This window comes from Athene noctua, chromosome 9 (assembly GCF_965140245.1).
Source record: "Athene noctua chromosome 9, bAthNoc1.hap1.1, whole genome shotgun sequence".
Classification (NCBI taxonomy): domain Eukaryota; kingdom Metazoa; phylum Chordata; class Aves; order Strigiformes; family Strigidae; genus Athene; species Athene noctua.
Genome location: NC_134045.1, coordinates 23,808,822 through 23,836,770, shown reverse-complemented (window position 1 = coordinate 23,836,770; position 27,949 = coordinate 23,808,822). Strand labels below are relative to the sequence as shown.

At 41.9% G+C, this 27,949-nt stretch overlaps 2 protein-coding genes across 4 annotated transcripts in view; one reads left to right on the top strand and one right to left on the bottom strand.

The window, feature by feature from the left end:
* The first annotated feature begins 6,478 nt into the window (after positions 1–6,478).
* On the top strand, positions 6,479–19,717 carry MEAK7 (MTOR associated protein, eak-7 homolog). Of its 2 annotated transcripts, XM_074913757.1 has the most exons (9): positions 6,479–6,602; positions 7,969–8,080; positions 8,168–8,344; positions 12,125–12,355; positions 13,070–13,214; positions 13,619–14,059; positions 15,326–15,444; positions 16,637–16,810; positions 17,804–19,717. In XM_074913757.1, the coding sequence occupies exons 3-9, from the start codon at positions 8,177–8,179 to the stop codon at positions 17,936–17,938; spliced, it is 1,413 nt and encodes a 470-aa protein (XP_074769858.1). In that variant the 5' UTR covers positions 6,479–6,602; positions 7,969–8,080; positions 8,168–8,176; the 3' UTR covers positions 17,939–19,717. The 2 variants fall into 2 exon arrangements, with proteins under 2 accessions (XP_074769858.1, XP_074769857.1); XM_074913756.1 differs by lacking the exon at positions 7,969–8,080.
* A 188-nt stretch (positions 19,718–19,905) lies between these two features.
* The window catches only part of ATP2C2 (ATPase secretory pathway Ca2+ transporting 2), a 30,113-nt gene continuing 22,069 nt past the window's right edge, over positions 19,906–27,949 (bottom strand). For both annotated transcript variants that reach the window (XM_074913754.1, XM_074913755.1), the window contains exons 18-27: positions 26,602–26,772; positions 25,884–25,981; positions 25,745–25,795; positions 25,087–25,253; positions 24,375–24,443; positions 24,176–24,292; positions 23,354–23,501; positions 22,659–22,754; positions 22,220–22,361; positions 19,906–21,528 (exon numbers count right to left, since the gene is read on the bottom strand). In XM_074913754.1, the coding sequence (XP_074769855.1) occupies positions 21,416–21,528; positions 22,220–22,361; positions 22,659–22,754; positions 23,354–23,501; positions 24,176–24,292; positions 24,375–24,443; positions 25,087–25,253; positions 25,745–25,795; positions 25,884–25,981; positions 26,602–26,772 (1,172 nt within the window). In that variant the 3' untranslated portion in view covers positions 19,906–21,415. The remainder of the gene's footprint in view (positions 21,529–22,219; positions 22,362–22,658; positions 22,755–23,353; positions 23,502–24,175; positions 24,293–24,374; positions 24,444–25,086; positions 25,254–25,744; positions 25,796–25,883; positions 25,982–26,601; positions 26,773–27,949) is intronic.

Below are 27,949 nucleotides of genomic sequence, written 5' to 3'. Positions count from 1 at the left end.
CTACCACTGTTTGGAGAGAGAGTCTGTATGCATTAAAGAGGTGAACAAGGGTGAAAACGTGTTCAGGAATGTCACTGAGATTTTCCATCTCCTACTTTTTTGTTTGCCAGATACAAGGCTCTAAAATTCATTATTTATTTTTTTTTTTCCACTGTATTTCCACCTTACTGTCTTTGCGGATTGGTAGACTAAATAGTCTGACCACAAGAACACAAGCACACTGTGAGACTATGTTCATATCCAGTTTAAAAAACCTGGGCCACAGTGCTACTGTGCATAGTGTTGGCCATGTTACAGTTGAAATAGATGAAATACAGGCTGTGCTGTGAGGAAATGAGACCTTCCTTCTGTTTCTGTCCCGAGCAAAACGATCCTCTGCTTTCCATCCTGAAGTACTATGTATGGAAACAGCTAAGAATTGTCAGACTCTATGGAAAACTTCCTTATTAGAACAAATTCTAAAATTCCTTCATGGGAAGCAGCCTTTTTAAAAAGCAAAACAAAAGTAAACATAAAAGAAACAAAACCAAGGACTGTTGATATTCAGGGACAGAATTCTCCCATTTGACTCCCTTACTCAGTTACAGACTTGCTCTACTCCTCTACAGTTTTTTTACTAAACACAGATTACAGACCTTCACAAACAATACAGAAGAGTTAGATAATTCACTGAGTAATCTGGCATATTTAATTCAAACTAGGCCTGGGCTAAGCAGAAAATAAACAGAAGTGGTTGTGTACAGTTTCTAAGCATCACAGATGATTGCAAATTTCAGGGAGAAGTTTCCCTTGTTAGGGATTATTTGCTTTGCTAAATTTACTCTAGTTTATACGAAGATTGTAGCAGATGGTTTCTTAAAGTAAAAGATCTTGTACTCCAACCTGGGCCATAAACCTTGTTATGGAATAAGGTATAAATGCTGTATATAAAACTACTTTAAAAACATGCTAAAATGGCCAACATAAGTATCCCAAAGTATCTCCTAAGCGTCCCCAAACTGGGAAATGCCAGAGTTCAGGACAGTTTGTCAGCTAGTCTCACCACTGGATGAACCAGGAACTCTCCCGGTGACATAAGTTGCAGAGCAGCACAAGCCTGACACCTGGGGCACGTGTCAGGAGCCTTACAGCTTCCACGATACAGCCTGCAGGAGTGGAGAGGACTTCAGACGTGTGTCCTGGCTAAATTCTCTCTGCCAGGTGAATCCCCCTTCTGTTTGAAGTAGATGGATATTTTTCCAGCTTGATGCATGATCATATTTCTCAGTTGCATGAACAATCAAAGTTGCATGCCCAGCAGGAGAAGCTATATAAGCTGTACTGCTTGCACGTGTATCTTATGAACATCTGACCCAAACTAGATTCTCTCGTATTTCAGCTGCCCTGCACTTCCTACATTCAATAAACTGAAAGTAAGCTGACTTGTAAAAGACATTGGAATAAGCTTTTTCTTTATGTAAATTTCTTCTGAGAACAACAAAGTAAGTCCTAGTTCGATATTTTTGATTGTTAAACTATATATGTATTTAGGCTAACTGATAATTTGCAGTGTTTTTTATGAAGAAAAATCTGAGTAACAGAAGAGTAATGTCTTCCTCCAAATTCTCCCAAAGTGGAAACAACAAAAGTATCTCTTCTCACTCCAGAGAGCTTGTTTTTAATTTGTTTTCTGTGGGGTCCAGAAGTTAGCATGGTCAACATCTCATATCTTCAGCAGTGCTCCACACATAAGCCCTAAAATGTTTCTGCACATGAATTATCCCACCTTTGGACTATTTGATCTAGCTATGTAATAATTCCACCTGGCTCTTCCCATGAAATAGCTCTGAATCATAGAATAATACAGGATGGAAAGGATCTTGGGTTCAACCCCCACTCAAAACACATGCCACGGTATTTCAAGGAAGACAAGGCTAGAGCAGCCTAGGAGAACTTCATACTCATATTCTCCCCTCATTATGGGTTGTGCATTTCTTCCAGTCACCAGGATCTAGCCCACAGCCCAGAGTAATCTTTATGATCTATATACATGCAAGACATACTACAATTTAATTCAGTAAAGTTAGGCATTGCAGTTTTGCTGTAGACATAGAGGCTGCATCTTGGCAACATCATGTTTCCTCTCAGGTAAGAGACTGTGACAGGAGGCGTTTATCCCACCTGTAAGTACATTTTTTAAGATATCACATATCACCATCTTTACCCATAATCAGATTCACCCTTTCTTTCTCCTTTTATAGAAGGGAGTTGGTTACTAGCAGGCAGAGGTTTCTGTAAAGGGAAGTGCAAAGACTTGCAAAACCCAGAACTTCCTTTGTGACTACCTAAGGACGTGGTTCTGATCACAGTGAGACTCTTTCTTTTAGCCATATATGGCAATCCCATAAAAGCCAGGAGACAAATCAAGTAAGTAACTGCAAGTTTATAGCTGTCAAAGCAGCCAATTAAATGCAGAGTTGAATAAAACATATATAAAAGGGCATCAGGGTGTAGGTTAAAAGGACTACACCTTTTAAAGTCAAAGGAGTTTTGTGCTGAGGTCACACTACAGGACGATCAGCAGGCAGAGCCAACAACTAGTTCCATCAGATATCAATATTTTTGCAGGATTCCACTTACTGTGACTGTAGATGCCTTGTAAGCATTCACGTCTACACCAAAACAGGAAATACAGAACTGATGGCACTAAAAATGACTTTTGTGTTCCCTAAAAGCTAAAACACCAACAAAGGGTCTTTTATAATTTAACTCCACTGTCAAGAGGTCACGTTTGACCTCGTTTGCAAGGGCCAGAGTTCTGCAGTAAAATGTAAGTAAAATGCTGAGTAATAACTAGGAAGTTAAGTATCAAATGTGTTTCCTCCATGTGACTTAAGATACTCCTTATCTATACAAGCAGGAAGAGATTTTTGAAGCCCAACGGCTTTTTTTTTTTTTTAAATATAGCCCCAATCTCCCCTTCCCAAAAGGGAAATATACCCCAAAAGGGTCATATACCCCCAAAATACCCTGCTGAAAAGCACCACTGATGTGATAACACCATTCTTTGGATTTCACTAAATTCTCTGATGCCTGTGGCTGGAGAGGGCTGGTTTTCTGCTCACTGCATGCGTGAATGCAGTTAATTATAAACTCTTTGGAACAGAAATCATCTGTATCTCTGTCTGCATAGTCTTTGGCACAGTGGGGTCCTGTTCTCAGCTGGCCTTTAATAAGAACATACTGGAAGGTGTGTATCATATCAAAGGCGAATCAGAATGATTCTCTGCATCACTGCTGCCAGAGGGTAACAACCTTAACATAGGTATACAAGACTGCTGAGCAGCAAAATTTCTCTCTGTTCTAACTCAAGATAGGAAAAAAAATAATTTTAAAGAACTTAAAAGACAATCTAGGTAAAACAGATGTGCTTGATATAAACACACAGCTGCTCAGCTCATCATTTACATTCTAGGTGGTTACCTTGCAATAATTTCCTTTAACTGAAAAAGAGCATTATTAGAATTATCTGGAACTAAAGCCATTTCGATTTTCTATAATCTTGGTAAACTAATAAAACCAAACCTTCTCCATTTTATGCAAGTCAAAAATATAGAGTGTTTCAAGTAAAATAGTTGAGGGCTTTGTGGGTTTGTTTTTGCACTCTGCAAACCAATACATGTCTATCACTAGCTCACAAAATTAGCCACAATTGTTTCCAGAACCCTCTTGGGTCTTCTTCCTCTTTTTTTTTTTTTTTAATACGAGTGTATTCTTGAATGTCCTTAAAAGGCTTATTAGTATATTCTCTCTTTCTAACTGGCAGAAACAAGTGATTTGAGATGCCTAACTACCTCAGCTAGAGCATCTGAAAATACACGTGAGGAAGTGACTAGTCATTTAAAGAGTTGCAAACTATTACCCTTATGGACCAGGGTTCTAGTTTAACTTTATAGACACTAAGTATAATAAGGGTGTTAGCCAGTGACCTGGAAATTCCCTCACAGTAGGAGCATAATCTATGCGATTTAGTGTTATTATTTTGTGGCTTTAAGAGTATGTCTACTCTGCAGATTACAGCCAAGTGTGACAGGCAGGTGTCAAAATGCCATCCAGTAGCAGCAGGGAGCTCAGTTTAGATTGACAGGCAGGGCAAATAAACCCACAGCTCCTTACAAATGGGCAAGACTTGAAGGAAAGAGGGCAAAGCAGCACATGTCTTCCTTGCAAAAGCAGATGCTTGGAGCTAAGGAAGGCCAGGTACCCTTCAATAACTTTTGACTGGTTCTGAGCTCATTAGTTTGTTAGTTAGTTAGCTCATTAGTCATGAAGTCACCATATGTTTGTAAAAATGATACCAGTCAGTCAGTCTGCCAGTCAGTCTTAGTGCAAGGTCACTTGGATTAAAATCTCTAGTCCTGTATTTTCAGATTGAAAAGATATCCTAGAGACTGAGCTACAGGGTAAACACAATCCTTAAAAAAACCCCAAACCAATCCAATTGCATGTGAAACAGTACATACACAGAAGCGTTAGCCTTTAAAGATAAATTAAAGAAGAAAAACTTAACTTAAATTCAAAAGCTTTTGGGTTTTTATTCTGTATGTTTCATTTTTCTCCTTAAGCATCAACTGGAAATTCCTCAGTACTGATACAAACCAAACCATCAAGACTTTTTCCAGGACCTGCTTATGTAGCAGAGGGAAGGAGCTTCACCAAGAACAGCGTTTTGTCCTTATGGTCCATATTATGTTTGCAGAGTTAATGTGAAAGAGATGAAAATAATTTCATATAGGAGCTTCTGCTTCTACACACACGCAGTCTGTAAACGTGGGAACCTAAACACGCTGTCAACAGTGTTGAAGCACTCGGTGTAGGCTGCACAGCTAACTTTCTAAACATACGATGCCACCGCGTGGACAAGTCCGTCTCATGCAGTTTCTAGATGAGCTTTGCTGAATTTGTGTTCACATTACATGAATTCCCCGTTCAGTTCCTCAGGTTTTACTTGCTATGTCCTGATCCTGCTGATACAAGCTGGTTAACTTTCGTGGCTCTAGTGATGCCCATAACAAACCTGAACCAGTACCCATTTATTCAAACGTGACCATCCTGCAGTACTGGTCAATGTGTTTCTAACTGTGAGTTAGCAACAGAAAGAATATTAGAAAATTTTTATGAAGTTTTGCATACCATGGAGATTTATTATTTTTTTTAAAAAAAGGTATTTTTGGAACTTTATCAGGATTTTTACTTGGTTCAAAAGAACAAAAAATATAAGAATTCTGCCATGGCTAGTACAGAAAATTTTCTTTCTTTTGTACGTATAAAGGAACATAGATGCTTTCTGTTGAAAACACACCGATCAGACTATAATTGAAAGTTAAATACCAAAGCTGCTAACCTGTTCCATGGTATCTGATTGCAGGAACACAAACACCACCAGCTTTGTGGGAATCTGCACATCTTCCCCCTCACTGGAAGACGGCTTCAATCCGGGCTCTGGCTGCAAGCAAACTAACCAAGAGTCAGATGAACCGTGGACAAACGAAGCATCACTGCTACGAAGGCACAGGCCTCGATTTATTGCAGGAACCAAACCCTGTGGCTGAAAGTACGAGGGGAGGGCTGCTGAAGTAACGTAACTGAGATGGAAAGTTGCTGATCTGAAGAAAGTGAGTTCTGGGACTAGTCTTGCAACCATTGAGGCTGTAATTTTTCTCATCAGCATTCACATCTCTGTGAATGAAGTGTGTGGCTTCACACTCTGAAGGTGTGGCTGATCCCCAAACACTCTCCCTGTAACCTTGCGTTTGTCCCTCAGCCCTGTACAGACTTTTTTTTCTCCTTACCCTGCAGACTGGCATGATTTTGCCAGCTACGAGGTGAAAGTTTAACCTATTCATTGAGAAGTTTTTGTGTTTTCTCTCCACTCCCTATTGCCATGGAAATTCACCTGAGCCTGTGTACCTTGAAAATGACCTATCTGTGTGTGGTATCTATTACACACAGGCACACACACCCTTCTCCTGCCCAAAAGCCAAGAGCTGTTTCCAGCACAGTTCAGAGCCGGCACCACCTTTCCCCACAGACCCTTCTGGGGCTTGACCGGCACTTTTAAAAACCACTTCAGCACCCATGCTTTCTCTGACTGGGGCCGCAGGCGGTGGTCAGTCTGCCCCAGCTACAACTCTGAAATTTTACCGACTTTTTTGAAGCACGTTTTAGGGCGAGGGGGGCCTCAGGGAGAAAGGGCCGCCTGAGGGAGGGAGTCACCTCGGAGAAGATGGCGGCCTCAGGGAAGGGACCCGCCTCAGGGAGAAAAGGCCGCCAAGGCCTCGTTGAGCTCCGGAGCTCGCCGGCCGCCGCCTCACCGCTTCCCGCAGCGGGCTGCGGCCCCTCCCGCTTCTCCCCTTCATGTGGCGGGGCCGGCCCGGCCCCTCCCCGCCACCGCCCCAGGGGCGGCCCCGCTCGGCGCCATCCCCCGCCGCGCTCCGCCCCAGCCGGGCGGCCTGGAGGCGCCGGGTGGCGCCGGGCCCGGCTGCCGGGGCCTCTGTCCAAGTCCGGGGGCCGATCCAGGGGCCCTGCCGGTGCCCTGCCGGTGCCCTGCCGGTGCCCTGCCGGTAAGCAGAGAGGTGGGCCCGCTGCGCCGCCCCGCACCGGGGCGGGGGGGGAGGCTCTCGCCTCAGGCTCTGCCTCTCGCCGGGGTGGGGCGGGGGTCACGCCAGGACTGTCGCTGGCCAGGTGGGGAGGGGTGGATTAACCCTACCGGGAAATAAACCGGCCGAAGGGCAAACAGCGAAGCCTCTTGTCCGGCTCTGTCACGGCGGGAACCCCCCCACACCCCGGCTTGTGCTTCCCTGGCCTGAGGGAGAGGGGTCGAGGGTCCCCTTCCTCCTGCGCTTAAATTACAGCAGCGTCCTCACGGTTTGTCTTCCAGGCCACAGTCGTTTCCATTAACCCTGGCGTTTACCCCACGATCGATATTTTCCTCCCAGGCAAACGAGGCTTTTGGGCCTGTACTGTTCAGGGAAGGTGCAGAAGCCCTGCCCTGCCTCTGATGTACAGTTTTTTATCAAAGCCAGCATGAGTTCACGACAGAAAGACTCTATTAGGCTTATCTGCCAGTGAAGGGCTGTCTGACAGGCTTATCTGCAAAGAGAGATGTCAGCAGAGCTGGGAATCCCAACAGTGAGGTGCCAGAAAAGATGCGGAATTTGCGGAAAGAAAACCACAGTTTTGCTTCTCATCTTTTTTATGTTGTCGCCCCAGGAGTGTGTCTACACCAGACATTCGCAGTGGTGACTATCACTGCGGTCATGGTGGAATTTGGGATTTCAGGCCCTGCTGGGGCACTGTTAGGTCTGTGTTTAGGTCTGTGTCGTGCTGCTCCAGGCAGAAAGCCGGAGCATGTGGCCCAGACAACGCTAATAAAATTAGTCTCTGTAATGCAGGTGATTCCTGGGGACAGTGAGAGAAATGATAGTTGTATCATTAAATGTGTAAACCAACCAAACAAATATACCCCAAACCAAACCCTGCCCCTGCCAACCTTAATTCTATGGGTACCAGCTCTCAACAATTTATTGACTTCATATGAAGCCATGGGGTCTAGAGTTGTCTTCCCAAATGTTTTTGTTATGGTGTTTCTTGGCTATTTGAATGATTTTTGTATTGTGTTCTTAGAAAAAAAATCTTCAGAGATGACATTTACAGTGATGCTGGTTTAGTGCTACATATTACTGTCAGACATAGCTTCAGTCCATTAATGCATTAGAAAGATTCATAATCTGTCATAAGTAATCTGTAATCAGGCTATTCCCTTCATGTTATTGATGTATTCCAGCTGACAGACTCATGGTCACTTTGTACAGGCTAATTTAATCATTAAGTCGTATTGGTTTTTCCATTTGATAAGGCTTGGATGAGGTTTGGATTGGTAGACAGGGTGGTCTTAGCAAAGAGCTGACAGATTGTCATTGTTTACAGCACAGTTACTCTTCACAGATGTTCTTCAAGTTCATTAAGTCCCAGTGACTGCAGAGACTATAACAGTTTCCTAGAAGGCTAAGAATTTGCTCCTCTTGTAAAGCTTGCGCTGGTATGTTAGTATGTTGGATATGTCTTTCATGGCCATTGTGATACCTTTCTGTGTTTACTGTTTCATTTTTTTATTGCTTTGTTTCAGATTGAAAAGATGGGAAATGCAGAAAGTAATGCCTATCGGAATCACCTTTCCAGATTTCTCCCTGAGGAGCAGTCTGACATTGATGGAGTATTTGATACTTTGTCAGGGCTGAGTGGCTCAGCTGGAGCAAAAAATGGCAAAGCTACAAAGAAAACTGTGACTCTGGCAGCACTACAGGCAAGACAATCTATTATTCCTGATATATCTGGGATGTAGTGCATTGAACCTAATTCCAGAAAGAAACTAAAGATGTGGCAATAGTTACTTTTTAAGGATTGCTCGTATCAATTTAATTCTTGGTGTTCTGGGGCAGGATGGGTATTTAACTTTTTCTTACAGTTTAACATGAGTAGTGACTTTCAGGTTTGTATTTATCTCTAAAATTGCACTGTTGGGTCAATCTGCAGCTTTCCTGATTCTGAAGCAAGTTGGGACGTACGTAAATATTTTTACCAAAACCTGAAAAATAGGAAGAATATTCTTCCCCCTGGAGTCTATAGTGTGGGATTATTTACAGATTTCTTGAGAAGCTGTCAGAAAGTCAGTTTGTATTTGGTTATATATTTCTCCCTCAGTTGCATCACATCTGTAATCTTTTCACTTGCATTAAAAGGAGACAATTCAATTTTGCTTCATTAAGCTGTGGCTCCCTGTTTTAGCTAATTAACATACATTATGCTTTCTGATTAACTTTGCATTCATTTTCTAATCAAGAAAGAAGAGGAAAATGATTCGTTGCCATACTTGATAACTTCAGTTAGGCAGGAACTAAGTGGCCAAATGAATATAGTATTAAAATTCATTTTTATATATGTTACACAGTTAATGGAATCAAATTAAAACTCGATGAAAGGAGCAGATTATTTTAACATATTTAGCAACACATCTTCATACAGACCAGCTTCAGCCTTCCTCCAGCCTGGCTGTTTATGAGCTGTCACCTGTTAGGAAACAGCGTTGCTGCTGCCCAGCTTTTCAGCCTGTACTGGGTTTGTGTGGCCAGGTTTTGGTTGTGGGGGGCTGCAGTGGCGGCTTCTGTGAGAAGCTGCTAGAAGCTTCCCCCATGTCCAACAGAGCCAAGGCCAGCCAGCTCCAGGATGGACCCACCGCTGGCCAAGCTGAGCCCATCAGCGACGCTGGTGGTGCCTCTGGGAAAATGTATTTAAGGAGGAGAAAAAAACCTGCACAACTGCAGACAGGAGAGAGGAGTGAGAACGTGTGAGAGAAACAACTCGTCAGCCACAAAGGCCGGTGAAGAAGAGGGGCAGGAGGTGCTCCAGGCGCTGAAGCACAGATTCCCCTGCAGCCCGTGGTGCAGCCCCTGGGGAGGCAGCTGTGCCCTGCACCCATGGAGGCCCACGGGGGAGCAGATCCCACCTGCAGCCCGTGGGGGACCCCACGCCAGAGCACGGGGACGACCGAAGGAGGCTGTGACCCCGTGGAGAGAGGAGCCCACGCTGGAGCAGGCTCCTGGCAGGACTTGTGACCCCGCGGGGGACCCACGCTGGAGCAGCCTGTGCCTGAAGGGCTGCAGCCCACGGGAGGGACCCACGCTGGGGCAGTTCAGGAAGAGCTGCAGCCCGTGGGAAGGGTTCACATTGGAGAAGTTCGTGGAGGACTGTCTGCTGTGGGAGGGGCCCCAGGCTGGGGCAGGAGAGGAGTGTGAGGAGTCCTCCCCCTGAGGAGGAAGGAGCAGCAGAGACAATGGGGGATGAACTGGCCACAACCCCCATCCCCCTGTGCTGCTGGGGGGCAGGAGGGAGAGAAAAATCAGGAGTGAAGTTGAGCCCAGAAAGAAGGGAAGGGTGAGGGGACGGCATTTTAAGATTTCGTTTTTATTTCTCATTACCCTACTCTGATTTGATTGGTAACAAATTAAATTAATTTTCCCCAAGTTGAGTCTGTTTTGCTCGTGACAGTAATTGGTGAATGATCTCTCCCTGCCCTTATCTCGACCCACGAGCCTTTTTATATTTTCCCTCCCCTGTGCAGCTGAGGAGGGGAGGGATTCAGTGGCTTTGGTGGGCACCTGGTGTCCAGCCAGGATCAGTCCCCCCCCAGCCCTAATACATCCACAAACCTGGTCCTTTGGTGTCTTGTTACATGACTGGGACCTGGAAGTTCTCTTCCTAGCTTTGCCCCTGGATCAATGTGATGTTTGATGACTGTTTGTCTTTTCCCTTCCCGCCTTCTGTTTGCCAGCTTAAAATCTTTTGAAAGGCTGCCAGTAGGTGCCTGATTCCTTAGTGCAGGGACTATTGCAATGCCGGGCCTGCCTTGGAGGAGTCTGCTCATGCCTGAACTAGATTGATACGCAGCAGATTTGATCTGGCAACAGTCTGGTAACATTGCCAAGGCCCCACGCGTAACCTCATGTACTCTGCTTGAGCTCAGTACTTTACTCGAAGGAAACTACGTGCCTTCTGGACCAGAGCAGGCTGGCTGCACTGCATAGCTTGGAAAGCAGGTAGAACAGGTATCTCTAGATACTTTCTTGAAACCATTTAAGTCAAGGATTCTAAACTGTCAGAGGTGTGAGTTTGCTAGATGTTTATTAAAGATTTCCTTTTTACAGTTCTTTCTTGCACCCCAGTTCTACTCATTGGAAAATCTATAAATGTAACAAAACAGAGCAACAAAGGTAGTGGTAGGTGGGAAAGGGTAGGGAGTAGGTAGTTAATGCTGCAGTGTGAAGTAAAAAGCCGTTGAGTGTAGTGTTTTTAATTATGTTCCCTGCTGCTTGTCTCACTTCAGGCTTATGTAATACTTTTAGAAAGCCTCTTAAAGAGAGCTGTAACCCTGTGACCATCCCTCCCTCAATGTGAAGCACTAATGTGCACGGCTGTGGCTGCGAGTTCTGCTTCTGCTGAAATCAATGGGAGTTTTACCACTGACGTCAGCAAAAGCAGGGTAGAGCTTGGCATATTGGATCTCACCCTGTATACACAGCAACAGCCATTAACGGCAAATGGGAACAGCCCTGCTGGCTTGGGTAGGAGTGGTGTTGAACCAGCAAGAGCTTGGTAATAGCAACTCCACTGAGTAGAGCTGGAGTGCTTTTACGCAGGTGGAGCTCCAGTGATTGCAGCATAGTGCCCACTGGGCTACACCCCTCTAGATGAGTCAAGTCAGGGGTTCAGCGCATTAGGCACAGCGCTTTGCGCAGGGAAGACACTGTGTAATCATGTCCTAGTGTATGGCTGTATTTTTGATGATTTATTTTTAAACCTTGTAATTATCTTGAACACTGTGAAAGTTTCTTGAATCCCGAGTCACATCTTTCCCACTATGTTGTGATGTAAGATGATGTGTAGCAGTTAGATTTCAATTCAAATGCAATTCACGTGATTTAGATGAATAAGTTTTGATTTTTTGACTGTCTTAACATCAGGGGTACCTTCTAAAAATCAGGTGATCTCAAATTTGTTCCATGCTTGAATTAGATGTCGCTACGCAGAGGAAAACTCAGAATTGTTTCTACCTGTGCACGTAGGGTTAAACACAGTGTCTGCATTGTCTTGAGACCAAAACTGAAATATGGAAAAAATTTTACTTTCTTTCTGGTTTTAAGTGTCACTATCAAAAGCAGAGTTAAACCACAATTTTGAATGTTGGATTGGCAGAGTTGTAAATCTTTACAACAGTTATATAGAAATCTTTTGCTAATATACTGTTAACACTATAGTGTTAGTTTTTTAAAGTCCATGACATTTGTAGAAAGCCAGTATCAACTTAAGTCACTAAATAATATTGGAAAGGAGATACTATAAAAACCGAGATTTTTAAAAAAATTTTTTTCCTCTTGGAAAAAATCTTTGATAAAAGTTTGTTGCTGCTAGTAGATACTTGGTATTGAAATCCTTCATTCATAGTGGTATATCTCAGCACAGATTAGCTGGAATATATCAGTTATTCTTCATGTGTAAAATATGTTCTTTGCTATTTTCCTCGTTGTAGGCGTATATGCGGGAGCCGTTACCAGAGCAGATGACTGTTCGGTTATACAAGGGAATGAAAAGTATTGACCTGACTGGGAAGTCATCTGGGCTGAGTGAACAGATTGCTAAGGAGCAGTTTGTAATTTTTATGTCAAACCTTTTAAAAGGGAATGCAGATGAGAAGATTACCATAATAATGAGAATGATCTCCAAGGCAGAAGGGCCTGTGAAGGGCAAACAAATCCAAGAGGTAAACAGGCAGTTAAATGTATGTTGGGGTAGGTAATTGAAGGTAGTCTTTAGAGCACAAGATTCAGAACAGGGATTCCTGATTTTTGGAGTTTTTTTAAATCTCTTTACCTCTAACTTGCTGCTTTGGGACAAACAGTGTAGGCAAACCAGGTTATGTGGGGTGACTGCTTCAGGTGCAGCCCTTCCACACTGACTTGCGTACTTTGAGAGCCAGGATCTGGATTTTGCAGTGGTTGTTTTGTCTGATGGTTCCCAGGCTCATGCTGCAGAGTGCAGAGACTGGCTGTATTTAAGAGCCAGCAGGGGTTGTGGTGTGGCTGGTGCTTCTGGGAACTGAGCAAAATGCTTTCTGGAGCTTTAGTTGCAGAATAGATGTGTGAATCGAATACGTAGCTTGAAAGGTGGAAGAATGGGATCTCACAAAACAGCAAGTCACTAGCAGCTCCCACCACTGCAAAATTTGAACCTCCTCTCCCTCTTTCAATGCATATTTTATGGAGATGCTTTGTGTAGTAACACGTACAAAATGTCTTTCAAGACCTATGACACTGAAATAGCATTTCCTTTGTTTCTTGACTCATCAGAAGAAGAGAGGTTTCTGCCATTGGGATTACAGCATCAGTACTACTTGACTTTATTTTCAGAAAGTCCTTTGATGCTCTTGGCAATTTTTTTAAGAAATGCCAAAATGGTGATGTTTTAACCTTTTAAGTTCACAGAGGATCTGATCATGTCTGTAGTCCATGTGCTGAGCTACAGGAAGGAACTGAAAGGTTGGAGTTTGGAGAACACTAGGGATTCTGCAAGTGGAGTAAAGGCTCTGGCTTCTCAGCTGCTATCAGAATTGAAGCTTGCAGGTGAGCAGCACCGATGTAGTATAGCCCAGGATGGCAAGAGTTCCTGTAGTCACTGATCTCCCAAGAAGTTTTCTCTTCAGGTCACATCTTTGAATTTAAATGATGAGACCAGTATTTCAACCCGAGACTTAGGAATTTTGTTTTACCTTACTGTCTTTCTCCCCTAAATTCAGGAGAGCTTTGATTTGAGGTCCCAGTTTAAGTGGATGTACAAAACTATTTGTCATGGAACGTGTCTGTTTTACATACCTGACTCGCAGGTGGCAGGCATTGAGATGTATGTGCATGTATTTATGACTGTATGCCCATTAAAATAGTGGAATACTGTGTTTACACTTAAAAATCAACTGATTATTTTCCAGACTGGGAGTCTTACTACTGTTCCTGTGTCTCTTATTATTTAGATGGGACAAAACCTGTGGGTCCTCAGATGATGGAGACAAATTTTGATCAAAGTGTCATTGAGGATTGGGTGTACCGAGTTCCACAGATCTCAATTTTCCTCAGTGTTGTTATCAGGCAAGGCCTCCATGTTCTGCATTCTCTCCCAGACCAAACCAAAGACATACTCAACCTGGTTCCAGGCTGCAAAGGCATCAAGAGAAGAGGACTTGTCAGTCTCTTTGATATCCCATCCATCATATACATCAACTCCCATCTGCCTGCAGAACTACAGCACAAGTGGCAGCTTTTATTTTCTTCCAGGCTTCACGGAGAAAGCTTTTCACAGTTGTGTGGGCATATAGTGAACAAGGGTCCTTGCATAGTGATCTTACAGGACTTAGATGGTTATATCTTTGGTGGGTTTGCGTCTCACTCCTGGGAGGTGAAGCCACAGTTTCAAGGTAAAAATCACTTTTCTGTTTCTGGTATCTCATGGCTCAGGTAAACGTTGCCTATTCTGTACAGGTACAAGAATCCTGTTCACTTAATGGATAGTGTCACTCTACTTTCATGACACACAGTATTTCTTATACTTCTAAGCGTGTTTTCCTGTGTCAAAAATAACAATAATCTTTGAAAAATATACAATACATGCTAAATTATTCCTGCTTTGTACCCAGACAGGCATATTACTAATTAATGTTTATAGTTTGTCTGTTATTTGATAAGGCTTACAATTGCAGGACTTACTGATCAGGGAACAAGTTTTCTTTTCAGTGAAATCTATCAACCCCTGGATCTGCATAGGTTGAAAATGAAATGAAAACGAATAGAGCATACAGGATGGATTAGCGTTTAAATAAGGTGTCCAGCAGATGGCAATCTTCCATCTCAGAACAGCTGAGCGAAACACCGGGTTGAGCCCCCTGTTGCCGTTTGTGCACGCTGTCTTTGTATTCCTTTTAAAATCCAGCAGCAAGAGAGTCCTTTGGGCAAGCTGAAGTTTTAGTTCCCTTGAAACCTCTGGGGAGAAGAGAGGGGTTTTTTGTAACTCTTTGGAAAGAACTTCTGTAATGTCTTTCTGAAAAGACTCTGGATCATTCGTCCTTCTGGGAATCCTCACATTTGCTGCATTAAAAACACAGTTCCTATATTTAATCAGTATGTGATTACCACGTCATTTAACGTAATGTTATGCTATATTGATTTCACAACACTTTCCTTGTATTTTTTCCCTCATAGAATAACACATGTAGCATACTAGACAATCACACCACACGTCCCTCTGAATACCAAACGGGGCTTAATGAAAACTGTACTCTAAATCATCGATTCTAAACTGATGTGTATATCAGCATAGTCAGAACTAAGGCTGTCTGCACCCATGTCAGTTTGTACCAGTGTAGTGGCTGGCCAGTTTTAGATGATACAATGCAAGCCTGTGATAGGTGTACCCTTACATAGTAATGTAATGTACTAGTCATGCCTCTGACTCTGCCCTTGGTCACAGCCGTATAATCACATTGATTTCTGTGACCCTGCACAGAATAACTGAGAATAAACAGTAGGTCTAGATCTTGATGAGAGATAGGTATTGGCTTTCTGAGATTGCAGCTGCTGGTTTTGATTTATTTAGCTGCACTTCTTCAATATTTTTTTCCTATCCTATTTGTAGGCAAGTTACTGCTTGGCCAGTTGTCTGACCTCAGATGCTTTTCTGTTTACAGGTGACAACAGATGCTTTCTGTTTTCTGTTTTCCCCTCTCTTGCTGTATACACATACACGGGGTATAATGACCACTACATGTATTTGAACCATGGCCAACAAACAATGCCAAATGGACTTGTAAGTATTAAGAAATGAAATTTGGAAATGGGATTAGTGGCTCGTGTTCGGAAGTGTTTCATGTTTTTCACTTCTTTTACTGTGAGCAGATGTATTTCACTTATTCTCTGAGGAAGTTTTCATCTCTTCTCTGTGCTATTTGTGCCACGCTTTTAGTAGGAGGATTTTTTTTTTTTTTCTTTTTTTGCACTAAAGCATCAGTGTAAAGTGTGAACTATGGATAATGATGGAGAACTGCTTACAGTGCTGATAAGAGTCTATACTTGTCTTTACAGTTGATATGCATATTGAAGTACTGAATCAACTATGATGGAATTTATTTGTGGCCGACCCAAGTAGGTGGGCTTTATGTAGGTTAGGTTAGATTTATGGAGGTTCTGGGGAGAAATCTTTTTGCCAAGTTTGGTTATCACACAGGCCCTTCTAGCAGTCCCCCTGTTGTCTGGAAGAATTGACTGCATGTATCCACATGACTGAAGCAGCAGAAGCTAGCTGATCTGTGTCACTGGCTGGTCTCACTGCCACACTAACTGCTTTTTAAATTATGGAAGGCTGAGAAAGCCCAACAGAATTAGAGTACAAGAACTGCACGTTGGCTGGTGCATTTGTGTAATCACAGTGGCAGAAGCTCCTTTTACTCAAGTCCACGAATGAGTTCTCCAGATGTAGAAGAGTTTCTACAGAGCTACAACACGTTGCCTATTTTGAAAAGTGCCTTACAGTTTCGGGGCATTACGTGCCCATAACTTTGGGAATTGCAGCAGTCTGGGGTAAATTTGCTTAAAAGAAAGCAAACATCATTAAATTATATTATTTGCTTGTGTAGATACTTTTCTAAACGGAAAAGAGGCAGCAGACCCGAGTGCTTCCACCCTGTTTAAAATGGAACGGTTCGTCAGTAAACAAAAACCAGTGAGCTAAATTTCTGGCACGAGATGCAGCTGAAGTGCTCGCAGATACTGGCATTCTGTAAATGTAGAGGGTGCAGTATCACTCAGGTAAATCTGTGTTTGTTTTCAGGAATACTGGATGTTGGTACAGAAGCCCAGTTTCACTCAGAATACCCTTTTTCACCTACCCGTGGAAGCGTGGCATAAACACTGCAAATTGCAATTTATACTCTGGGTTTCATACCTTGCCCAGTCTGCTTTACATGCGCAGCAAGTGTTTAGTGTGGTGCTTTGGTTCACAGGGTATGGGTGGACAACATGGATACTTCGGCCTCTGGCTGGACAGTGACTATGGGAAGGGACACAGCAAAGCAAAACCTCGATGTACCACCTACAACAGTCCCCAGCTGTCAGCAAAAGAGGATTTTGCACTGGATGCCATGGAAGTTTGGGCAGTGGGAGACCTCCCTGCAGCGGTAGGTGAACCTGTGAAATTGTGTCCTGATGGGAATGGGAGATGCAAGTGCAAAATCTTGTACAGCTGCAGCTTTCTGATTAAACACTGTCTCTCCACTTTACCTGGCCCTGTGGTGCCATATGTAGTGGCATTATTGAGGGTGCCAACAAGAACAAACATCAGGAACTGTGAGGTGATAGCGTCAGAAGAGCAGTACTTTACTCTGAATTTCAAAAGGCCTTTCTGATATTGAGGAATAGTCTCCAGGAGGAACCTGCTTGAAGGGGGGTCAGTAAAACTGTTTGTGAAAGAGAGAAAGCACTGGAAGCTCACAAGTAGAGCCTAATCTATAGTTCGGGAAGAAAACCCAAAAGATTTCTTTAGCAGTAACTTTAAACTTACTATTGTTTTACAGTAAATTTATGTGAACAGATTTATGCTAGTTTTTCTGCACTTGGTTTATTTCTGGGAATGAGTAGGAGGCCTCTTTCCAGTCTCCTCTGTCCCTGTAATTTATTCTTTTATTAAACTGTCTGGTCTGCACAGCTTGGTGATTTTTTTAAAAAATTTTTATTTCTTTTCTTACTAAATTCATGTGCCCTGTCTGCGCGCTAGACACATAGCTCTAAATAGAAACAGAACAAATTGTTTACGAAAGATGTTGAATTGTACTTGAAGCTCTTCTTTTAAAAAAAAAGTTCACATCTGCACTTCAAACTGAGCTCAGGTTAACCAGGATGTTTCGGCTGCTTGTAACCTAAATCAACTTGAAGCAGTTCACTGTCATCTTAGGAAAAGTTTATGACTATTTTGTGTAACTGCAGCAGTAAAAATCATTTGATGTATCCCATTGAATCTTAAATGCCTTACTTGGAAAGTACATATGCTTCATTGTGTCAAGCTTGCAAACCAGATTGCTTGTGGACTTTTGGGTATGACTCTTTCTTGTAGCTTGGTGTTGATTCTTTCATAATGACATTTTAAATTGACTATATTCTATTTTGGTTTGAAGGCAAAAGGGAAGAAGAGTATCCTGGATGTAGATCCTGAGGCTCAGGCCTTATTAGAAATGGCTGGAAAAACTCGTCAGAGCGCAGGTCTACGAGAACCCATTGAAGAGGATGAAGATGATGATGATGATATTTAAAGAATCACAGTAAAATGAAAAACTTTTTTTTTTTTTTTTTCTCCTGAGTGTTAATGTTCCTCGGACAGGATATTTTTTCCTCCTTTTTTTTTTTTTTTCCTTACATTTACCTAATTATCTTGGATGAAGCTTAAGCCTTGTACTTTAGGTCCAATACAATATCCTGCCTGAAAGGTTTTGTTTGGGAAGGACAGAAAAATTAATCAGGTACTTAATCATTAGACATCTCTAAGTTCTAGCTGAATGTGAATTTTCTAGCATTCCTGATAGATCCTCTCTGCATACAGAATTAAAACCAAAAGAAGTTATTGACAGTAGGGCTTACTGACTTGGAGAACTGATGTGTATTTATGTAAAGACTGTTCAGGACACAGATTAAGGCTCTTATACCTCAACATATTTATTTGCATGGAGTGAAATTAGTGAAGCTTGCAAATTGTAATGATGTCTTCCATTGGTAAACATAGAATAATCCAAGTGATTCCATATGAAGGATGCTGTTAATTTGTATTGCTCCAGTTAAAGCATTAAACTTCAGGTTTTTCAAGTCAGATTTTCAGCAAGTGACTCTATATGGGCTGTAAGATGTCCTGAATGCTACATATATAGCATCCAGTTTTGTAATACTTGACTACACTTTAGTGCATTTCATTTACGATGTTTCTGCAGAAATTTGCCTATTGCTTTTTTAAACTTCGTAGAACAGACCCGTTGGAGTCATTCAGCCATATTTATCCTAAGAATAGGCCATACCTCCAGCAGAAATGCTCTGGGGAAGGTGCCTTCTTCAGTAGCCTCCCTTGAGACTGGAGTAAAAGATCAGGCTTTAAAAAGGATTAAGAAGCATCCACAGTTAATTGGGAATAGTATCTGCAGATACCTTGTAAAAAGAAAATAAAAAATCAGGGTTATGTCTGTAACATGTTTAAAGATGACTGCTGTATGCTTTATTTCCATATAATGAATCATTTCTGTAGTGTGGAAAAAAATGCCTGCAGTTGAAATGTAACGGGTTGGTTGGGGTTTTTCCTCTGTTTTGCTGGTTGTTCACCAGTCAAGACCAGTTTTGTCAGGTCTCTTATTCTCAGGGCTTTTTCTGCTTGAATCTGTTCACATCTATCAGTAATTATTAGTTTGACCTTGCTAATTCTATATGTAATTAACTTGTCAAAAATAACTCTAATTTCTACCAGGGACTGTCATTTCTAACTCAGCAAACTGTGTTTGGTTTTTAGTATGTATGATTGTCAGTCTTCCTCCTCCTAAAGAAAAGGACTGTAGCAAATCCCTTTTGTCCTAGCATGAGTTCATCTTCCGTGCAGCCTAGAGAAAAGAATGTGTGGTAACAGTCTATAAAACTACTGCCATTCCTGATCCTCTGGCTTTCCTTCAAATTCTTTCTCTTAGCATCTTGTTGTATGTGGTCTGGGTTTTTTTCTACCTGGTGTTTTTCATTAGGGAGCCAGGTTTGAATATTCTGAATAATCTGCACTTGTGCCTTAATGTAGATCCCGTTTTTTAAAATGTTATTTAACAATATGAATTTAGCCCTGAAAGGAGAGCATGAAGAAATCACTCCAGCCAGACACCCTAGGACTCAACTCTGCATTTTGTATGCTACCTGCACTAATGATTGGGCATATATACTGTCTGTTCCAGTACGGAGTATGCTGTGAAAGGCCTGAACTAATGTCCTTTTATCTTCTGTTTGCTTAAATAAACCAGATGATAGTCTCCCAAGTTTGTAACACATAGAAAAAAAAAAAAAGTAAGCATTAAAACAATTACACTGATACTTTTGTATAATTTTCTTCTCTGTATATTTTAATAAGAATTTTGATGGTACAAAGTAGGGAGTGCTGTGTAGACAGCAAGTGTTATACATGATGCTCTCTCTAAGTGTGGTGATGCTGGCTTTTGTCTTAAAAGTTCTCAAACTCCCACTGTAAGTCTTAGAGGTATTCTTCACTTGTGCTCTGACTAAGCATACTAAATACTTGAAGTGGATGGCATACAGGAATGAGAAATAGTTCAATATCTGTGGTTACACATAAAATAGACAACTAGGCTTTCTTTTCCTTCTATTACAAGGCAGAGACTTTCCTCTGAGGACTGCAAGGATTTTAAAAAACATAGTGAGCAGACACCTTTGCAGACTGTATCTGGGGAGGGTGAATGACACAAAGCTACTCTTCACTGAAGATATTTCAGTAGCCAGGGTTTTTTTTTTTTTTAATTTAAAATAAGTATCAGTATAGCTGGTTCTTCTTAGACTGTGAATCCAAAATGTAATCCTGTTTAAACATCAGCTTGTGAGGATCAGCATAGCATTTTGACCTCTGAAGTTGTGGCTTTTGACAAGTCTGTATCTGAGAGCCTTCATCTTCACTTTGAACTGAAGGTGTTAAGCTGGGGCAAGAAGAAAACTGACACTATGGCACTTAGAGCAAATGTATCAGGGAAGCATTATTTCCTAGGACACTACTGATCCAACCAGCAGATGGGGTGATTCAAAATTGTTCTTTAAATAGAAAAGATTGCCCTGGAGGAGACTCAACATTTATCTTTTTTCCTGAACCTAAGGATTAAGCAATCTGTGTTTTGTGTTTGTGCATCTAAAACTGTCCAGAAAGCATTTGTCAGCGGTGGGTTTAGCTATGACCCAACCAGCTCTCAATCACTTTCATGCAGCTGTTGATCCCAGCTGCAGAGCTGAACATCCCTGCTGTGTACACGAGTCATCTGTGTCCTCATGCACCTGTGAAAGTGATTCCCTTCCCCATTAAATCCATCCGCTCCTGTGCACCAGATAGAACCACTTCTGCTTTGGTCCTGTTAGTCACACAGGTACAAAAATACCAGTGCAGTGTCCAGCAAAAGCTGACAGCCAGGGGTTGGCACTTTAGCTCTCTACTCTTTGTTTGACATCTCCGCACAGTTTCCTTGAGTCTTGCTGAATCATGGCTCCATATCTGGGAGTCTAGAAACACAGATTGGCTATAGGAAAGGAAGGGCTAGTGAAGACAGGTCTTTTCCAATTCTTCTAATTTAGTATAAAATGATGGGTCAAATCGAGACTCTCATTCAGACACTTGCCAGTAACATTTTAAAATGCAGATTTTATTAATAAAAATCATTTTGATTTAAATAAATAAAATTTCAGTTTATGCACAATAGATTTTTCTGTACAGGTGTGAAACTCTGTTATTTTTTCTGGGACTATCACAGCATTCTTGACATATGGATCAATGTTATAAAAATATACCTGATCTTGGTTTAAAACAGGAGCCGCTCCGGAGGTTTCTGTAGACAGCTCAGACAGCTTGGGTGGAGCATGTGGAGGGAACAGACTGGTGTGAGAAGGACTGTCGGTACAGATTCACTCGAGTGTCTTCAGAAGGGATGTGTGGTGTCGGTGCATTAGAATTATCCAGCATCACAGCTCCGTTCCAAGTATATCTTTAGAGGAAGTTTGTCTCACTGAGGACACGCCTTTGTGTGCTTCGGTTGGCAGCAGCGTTTTTCACAGAGTTTGGCGAACTCGGAGACAATGAAGACTGAGGAAGCCAGTCCGGTGAGAAAGAGCAGGTCTGCCGAGAGGAAGCAGAGTGGAGATGAGCACAGCGACCAGCTGGGCTGTGTGCTGGGCAGGAACCCCCAGTTACCTGGGCCTTCCTGCAGGAGGTGTTTGTGCGGGCGTAGCTCTGTAGCTGTACAGCCTAGCCATGCTTTTGCTAGCTGTACAATTGACCGTGGTAGACAAGGAACACCCACAGCTGGTGTAGTCCATTTGATGGGTAGAAATCTCTCCATTAATCGTTTGGGATCACTGAACGCTGCTTCTAAAAACATACCTAAGGCAGCAGCAGTACCGTGCCGTGTGGCAGCGTGCGTTTAGGCTGATTCAGATGGTAAAATATGCGTCGCCTTTCAGCTAGAACACGTTCACCCCGCTTGTTCAAAACGGAGTGACTGCATAATGATCCTAGATAGATTTATGTAGAGAAGTATCATAGAGAGCTCGTGAAAAATTTTGGCATGTCTCCATCTACATGCATTAATGCACAGTAAATCAAAATTCCAAACCTAGGCTGGGATAACATCGTTAAATGCTACTACTATTTGTGTACAGCTATGTGTATGTATAGGTGTAGGAGCTGTTGATTGATTTCCTCTACCAGCAATCTGTTGGGAGCTATCACGTAACAATTTGGCAATCATCTTACCTGCTTTTTAAAGTAGCTTTAATGAAAAACCAACATTATTTATTTTGCAACTTACCTAGCACTCCTAAATTCTCTGTCTGGAAAATCTTTTGTAACGGAGGGACGTATATAACAGCCAGCTGTCCCAAAAATGACCCAAGCACGGAATACAGAAACATGCGGTTTCGAAAAAAGCCGATTTCAAATATCAGCTTTGTCTAGAGAAGGAAAAAAAAAAAAAAAAAAAAGAGAGAAATGTAACACTTCCCAATCTCCTGTTGGTACTTGAATGTCACACCGTTTCTTTGCATGTAAATTCCTTTTGGAAGTTACATGAATGCTAACTTAGGCAGAGCTACGTAGTTGAAAGCATAGTTGCAGTTGAACTGTGCTGGATAACTTTATTTATAACGATGATAAAAATTCTGTTTTAAATGACATTAGAAAACCTTTCCTATGCAAAATCCTAGTATTTGAATGTTTATGTTAGTGTTTGGCTGACAGAGCAATCTCACCTGAGAGCGGCACGTCAGGGCGTTGAAGAGGTCAAAAAACACAAAACAGGTAAATGTCATTGTTGTGGTTCGAGGAGTTATGCCACTTTTTGGATTCTGAAAGCGCAAGTAAAAATTCAGGGGTCAGTTAAGCCTTACAAAAATGTCAGTTGAACAGATGAATTAAATATTTCCTTTAACGACCCCAGTCAGTTCAAAGGATAGTAAATAAAGGAATAAAACTAGTTCTAGCCATTACAGATAGCATTAATTTCTCTCTGCTAATTGTTGAGCTATGATCTTATCAATGGTGTTTTAAATTCTTAAACTGATGTAGGATTTGAGTAAAGAATATTCTAAATTAAATTACTTAAACTGTTATAGTAACAGTCACTATTTGCTAACAGCAATCCATAGTACTAATGTACTTGGTATTTTCTACTTACATGGAAGTCTAGAGGTGAAAGGTACCTTAAAGCATTGATATTATAGTAAGTAATAGTTTTCCCATTCTACATAGGAAGCTCCAAATTTGAGGCAACACAGGAAGGCAGAAGCAGAGCTAGGAGCTGACCCTGGTTTCATAATCCTCTGCCCATACTGATCCTTCCCCACCGGATGTATTTCAGAAAGTCCTTCACATGTACTTCAGAAATTGCCCTTCACTTTGTTCTCCACCCTGATGAAAACAAGATACGATTGCAGATTTGCCTTACCTCCTTCCAGAAGACAAAGAGGGTTCCACTGATGATAATTATAGCTGACATGAAGATTTTCAGGATCAAAGATTTGCTGAGTATAGTATCCGTGATACATCGGGGTGGCTGTTTGATAGTATCCTTGTCAACAGGTTCAACTCCCAAGCTGCCTCAAAGAGAAGCAGAGGGACATGTTTAGCTAATGCAGATCGTCCCAAAACAGTGTTGATAAAACAGGATGGATCTGGAGGATGAAATGCTTTGAAGTACAGCATGAGAGATATCAGTATTCTGGCAGGGTGACATAAGGCCCCACATTTGTCTGTGACACCTATGACAAAGGGCTTTTTTGTATAACGAGCTGTGAAAATTATATATTAGACTACCATGGTATCCCATCCCAGAGGGAGAGATAGCTGTGAGATTGTGGCCAACACCTCTTCCACATTGTGAAAGTAGTAATTCTAATTAACAGCAGTTGTAATTAGCAGTTGGATGAGGTTCCCAAGTCATGTGATTCTCGGGCATATACCCTCATACATACCCAATATTCCCTTGCCCGTCAGACCTGCAGGGCTACTATCAGGTGATGCACTCGGGATAACAGACCATTCCTAGTCAAAAAGTGGAATAGCTGTTAAGTGATTCCACCACAGAACAGAAACCTAAAACCTCAAGTCAACCTGAAGTAAATGCTTTTGGAGGGACCAGGAGGGAACAAAAGTCTTATCTAACCACGAAATGATTGGCTCATTGATAAGAAATCATAACAGCTTGTGTTTCTAAGCCAAATCCAGACATTAAAACCAAGACTATTTTGCTCATTTGACCCTTCCATACCTCTGGGCTGGTGGCCCATCCATGATGATGTTGATCCATAAGATCTGCATAGCATTGAGTGGATTTGGTAGGTTGAGCACTGTTGACAGAGTAATTAGGCTCAAAGCTGAAATGCTCCTGCAAAGCACAGAAGAACGTTATTCTGCATGGCCTCTCCCAAAAGGTGCTTTCGCTGCAGTCAAAGAAAACGGGAACTTACGTGCTCAGCTGGAACCGGACAAAATTTTTTATGTTGTAAAATATTCCCTTTCCCTCTTCTATTGCATTCCTGGAAGGGAGAGAAAAGTATATGAAATAACTAGTTTATATTGAGCTTCCTGTTGACACTCAAAATACAAGTTGTCTTCTCTCGCACTTACTTCAGTTGAAACTCAGATCCCCGTTTAGGAGGAGGACATCAGTGCAGCTTCTCAGTTAAAATTACTTTATCAGAACTAGTAGATCTGGAAACCTGGTTCAAATGGCCAGGTCTTGGTTCATAAAGCAGGTGTGTAACCTATTTATATCCTCACTCTATTCTGCCTCCTTTGTCCGTTGTTACGAACCAACAGAGCATTGCAAATGTCTTTCCTCTGAGCTTCCTGGGTGAGGCAGAGAGCACAAGTTATGATCTAACCCAGACTTCTAGGCGCTTTCAAATCCCTTGTTAGCTACAGCAATGAGAATCCAGGGCTTTTGGATGAAAGGTAGCTTTGTCACCACCACTTGAAACAAAAAAGTCATTGCCATGTATGCAGCTGAAAATGAGCCAGACCCACACCAGGTATCTGCACTTACTGCCCGTTCACTTACGTGTCCTGCGTCTTGCGTCATTTCCAGGGCTAAGGCACACAACAGGCTTGTTGCAACGGATAGCCAGAAAGTGTCTGAAGTAAGAAAGTGTCTGATAGTAAGAAAGTCACTAAACCTACATTACTGTTGAGAAGTCATCGTCCACGAGAATCATGTTGGCAGCCTCTTTGCTGACGTCTGTACCGGCTCGTCCCATGGCAATCCCGATATCGGCAGATTTAAGGGCCACGGCATCGTTAACACCATCTCCTGTCATTGACACGATGGCGCCAGCCCTCTGCAAAGCCTGGGAGAGTGGAGAGATGAGAGGCTCTGAAGCCAGGAGAAGATAAGTAAGTCCTGCTGGCAATCACAGGATTTGCACGTAACGTTGAAAGAGCAGAAGTGCTATGTGATTTGAGTCTAAAGCAGACTCAGCAGCCCATTGAGGACAAAACTCAGACCAAGAATTAAGAGACTGGATTTTCAGGAGTATGGAGAATCTAACAACTCCAGCAGGAGTTAGAAGAGGGGAGTAAAGTCCTCAGAAATTACTCTTCTGATATTACGCTTGTTAATATCTCACTAGTGTCTTTCAAATAGCCCAGGCCAGATCTGTAAGAGAAATGCTAATACCTTCAGTGTAAATAGTGCCAGTGCTCTAGCTGGGGTTTTATGGTCCTTAGTTTGAGCTAATCCTGCCTTGGAAGACCAGGTGGTCTAGAGAACTGAGCCCCCCCCGCCCCTTACATCTTGTTTTTTGTGAGGCATAAAATGGATTTGAGAGGCTCTTAGTACCTTTATGATTTTTAGTTTATGCTTTGGACTTGTTCTGAAGAAAATGGAAACCTGAAAAACAAACAAAAAAAAAATAGAATGTTGTAATTAGATGGATGTTACTGGAAATAGGCCTTGTTTTTGTAATCAAAACCATTACGTTTTTGACAGTGGATGATAACTCTGCCTCTGCCAATTGGTCCAGCTCTTCCCCAGACATGGCTTTCAGCTTCCCATTGCAGAGACCAATATTCTGTCCTGCAAAGAAAAGTCCAAAATGAGATCTGCCCATCGGCTCTGGAAAAAGCCAACTATTTCCTGACTGACAGAACAGGGGCAGCCATTAAAGGATTTGCTGGGAAATATATCTGAACCTAGGGCATCCAACAGGGCACACAGCTCCCTGGCTCTGAGCTGGGTGCTCACCCTGTCCCTACTCAGCTGGAGTCACAGAAGCAATAGGATACCCAGAACTGGAGCTGATACTGAATCTGTCACTCCTCTCTGCTGCTTGCTCTGTGTAAGTCTAATAGCAAAATGCAAAAATGGGAAATGCAGGCACACTCACACTCCAAACATTAGCGGATTCTATAATCCCAGCAATGCCATCTGTCTCATTTAAGGGTCTTACGCTGAGATTTTGCCATTTCTGGTGTTAAAAGAGTGGAATTAAGTTCCTGGAATTTGGCCCATAGTTCATAGCTACTCTATTACTGCACTTAATATGATTTGTTTAAATGGAAAAAGCAAGAACTCAGTGGCATTTAAAACCTCTATTGCACACACAAAAATAATTATAAAGTTGATTGTTAAGTGATGTAACATTTGACTGATCTGACAGACATAATATAGACCCACAGAAAAGAAGTTTTTGCTACCTATAGCCACAGCAGTTTCCAGGGCATCTCCAGTTATCATCTTTACTGATACACCAGACTCAAAAAGGACTTGAACAGCTTCTCTCACTCCAGCCCTCGGGGGATCAATTATTCCAACCAGACCTAAAAATGTGAGTTTGCCAAGTTCTGGACCTGAGGCCAAAGCAAGAACTAGAAACAAAGGCAGGGGAAAAAGAAGACAAGACAAAATTAATAATAATGTGTTTCCATACATTAAAATGGACATTTAGACGAGATATTAAAATTCCAGTTTTCCCCCAGAAAAAGTAATTAAAACCAGATTTTTAGTCATTATATTCACATCTTATATAAAATTTGGTCCACTCAAATAACACGTTTATCTGAACCAGAACATTTCTGTTTCACATGTTTCTGTTGGGATTTATTTCTTTTTAATTTAAAGCTGTCTACCAAGTCTCCCCTAAATGCAGATGGATTAAATTGGGACAGTAGAGTTTTAGACCAGACACTATTAAACTAAATACTACGTTAAACAATAGCGCTCCTGTGTAAAAACAGAAACATTTTTTTTTTTTTTTTTAAATCTAAAAATGTGAAATGTAAATTCAGTTAAACCAGTGAAACCTCCATCTTGTAAACACCAAGACTCTGAATATTTTGTTTCTGTTCTTGGTGCCTAACCGTATCATTCAATCGTTCTTAACTCACTCAAAGATATTTTGCCAGGGGTTCATGTCAGTGTTGCTTTGATGATTGAATCACAAACTTGCAGCAGCTGCCTGAGCTAATCGCTCTTCTTCAGAGCAGTAATTTGCCATTCACAACAGCAGATGATTCAGATATTGTAAAGCAAGCTCTGTACATGAGTTACTAACCGCAAGACACAGGGCTGGAGAATATGTACATTAACTACACCATCTTCCAGACCCAGCTGCCAAGACTTGTTCTCATCTACTTACCACCTGAGAACATGCACAGGAGATGGTGTCTTTGTTATTGTGTGAAAGTCTAAGACATTTCTGAAAGGATGTTTCGAGTGATGAAGGAAATGACACGTGTATAAAAACTTCTGTGGGCTGTGCACTGACATGCAGTCGGGATCAAAAGGAGATCATTAGATTTGGTCCTAATAAAGAATTGAACCAAACTTCAAATAAAAATCTTGGTTCCCAAATCTGTCTTTTGAACCTCTTTTAAAGTTGCTTTTTGTTGCTCTTGAAACAGCTTCTCCAAGAGCAAAACTTGGCAGAGCAGTGCTTAGATCGGGTTCAGTGCAAAGCTTTCCAATGCAACATTCAGACCGTATCCCAGGCAATCGCAACGCTTCATGGAAGAAAAACATTCACCATTTCCAGTGCTTATTTTC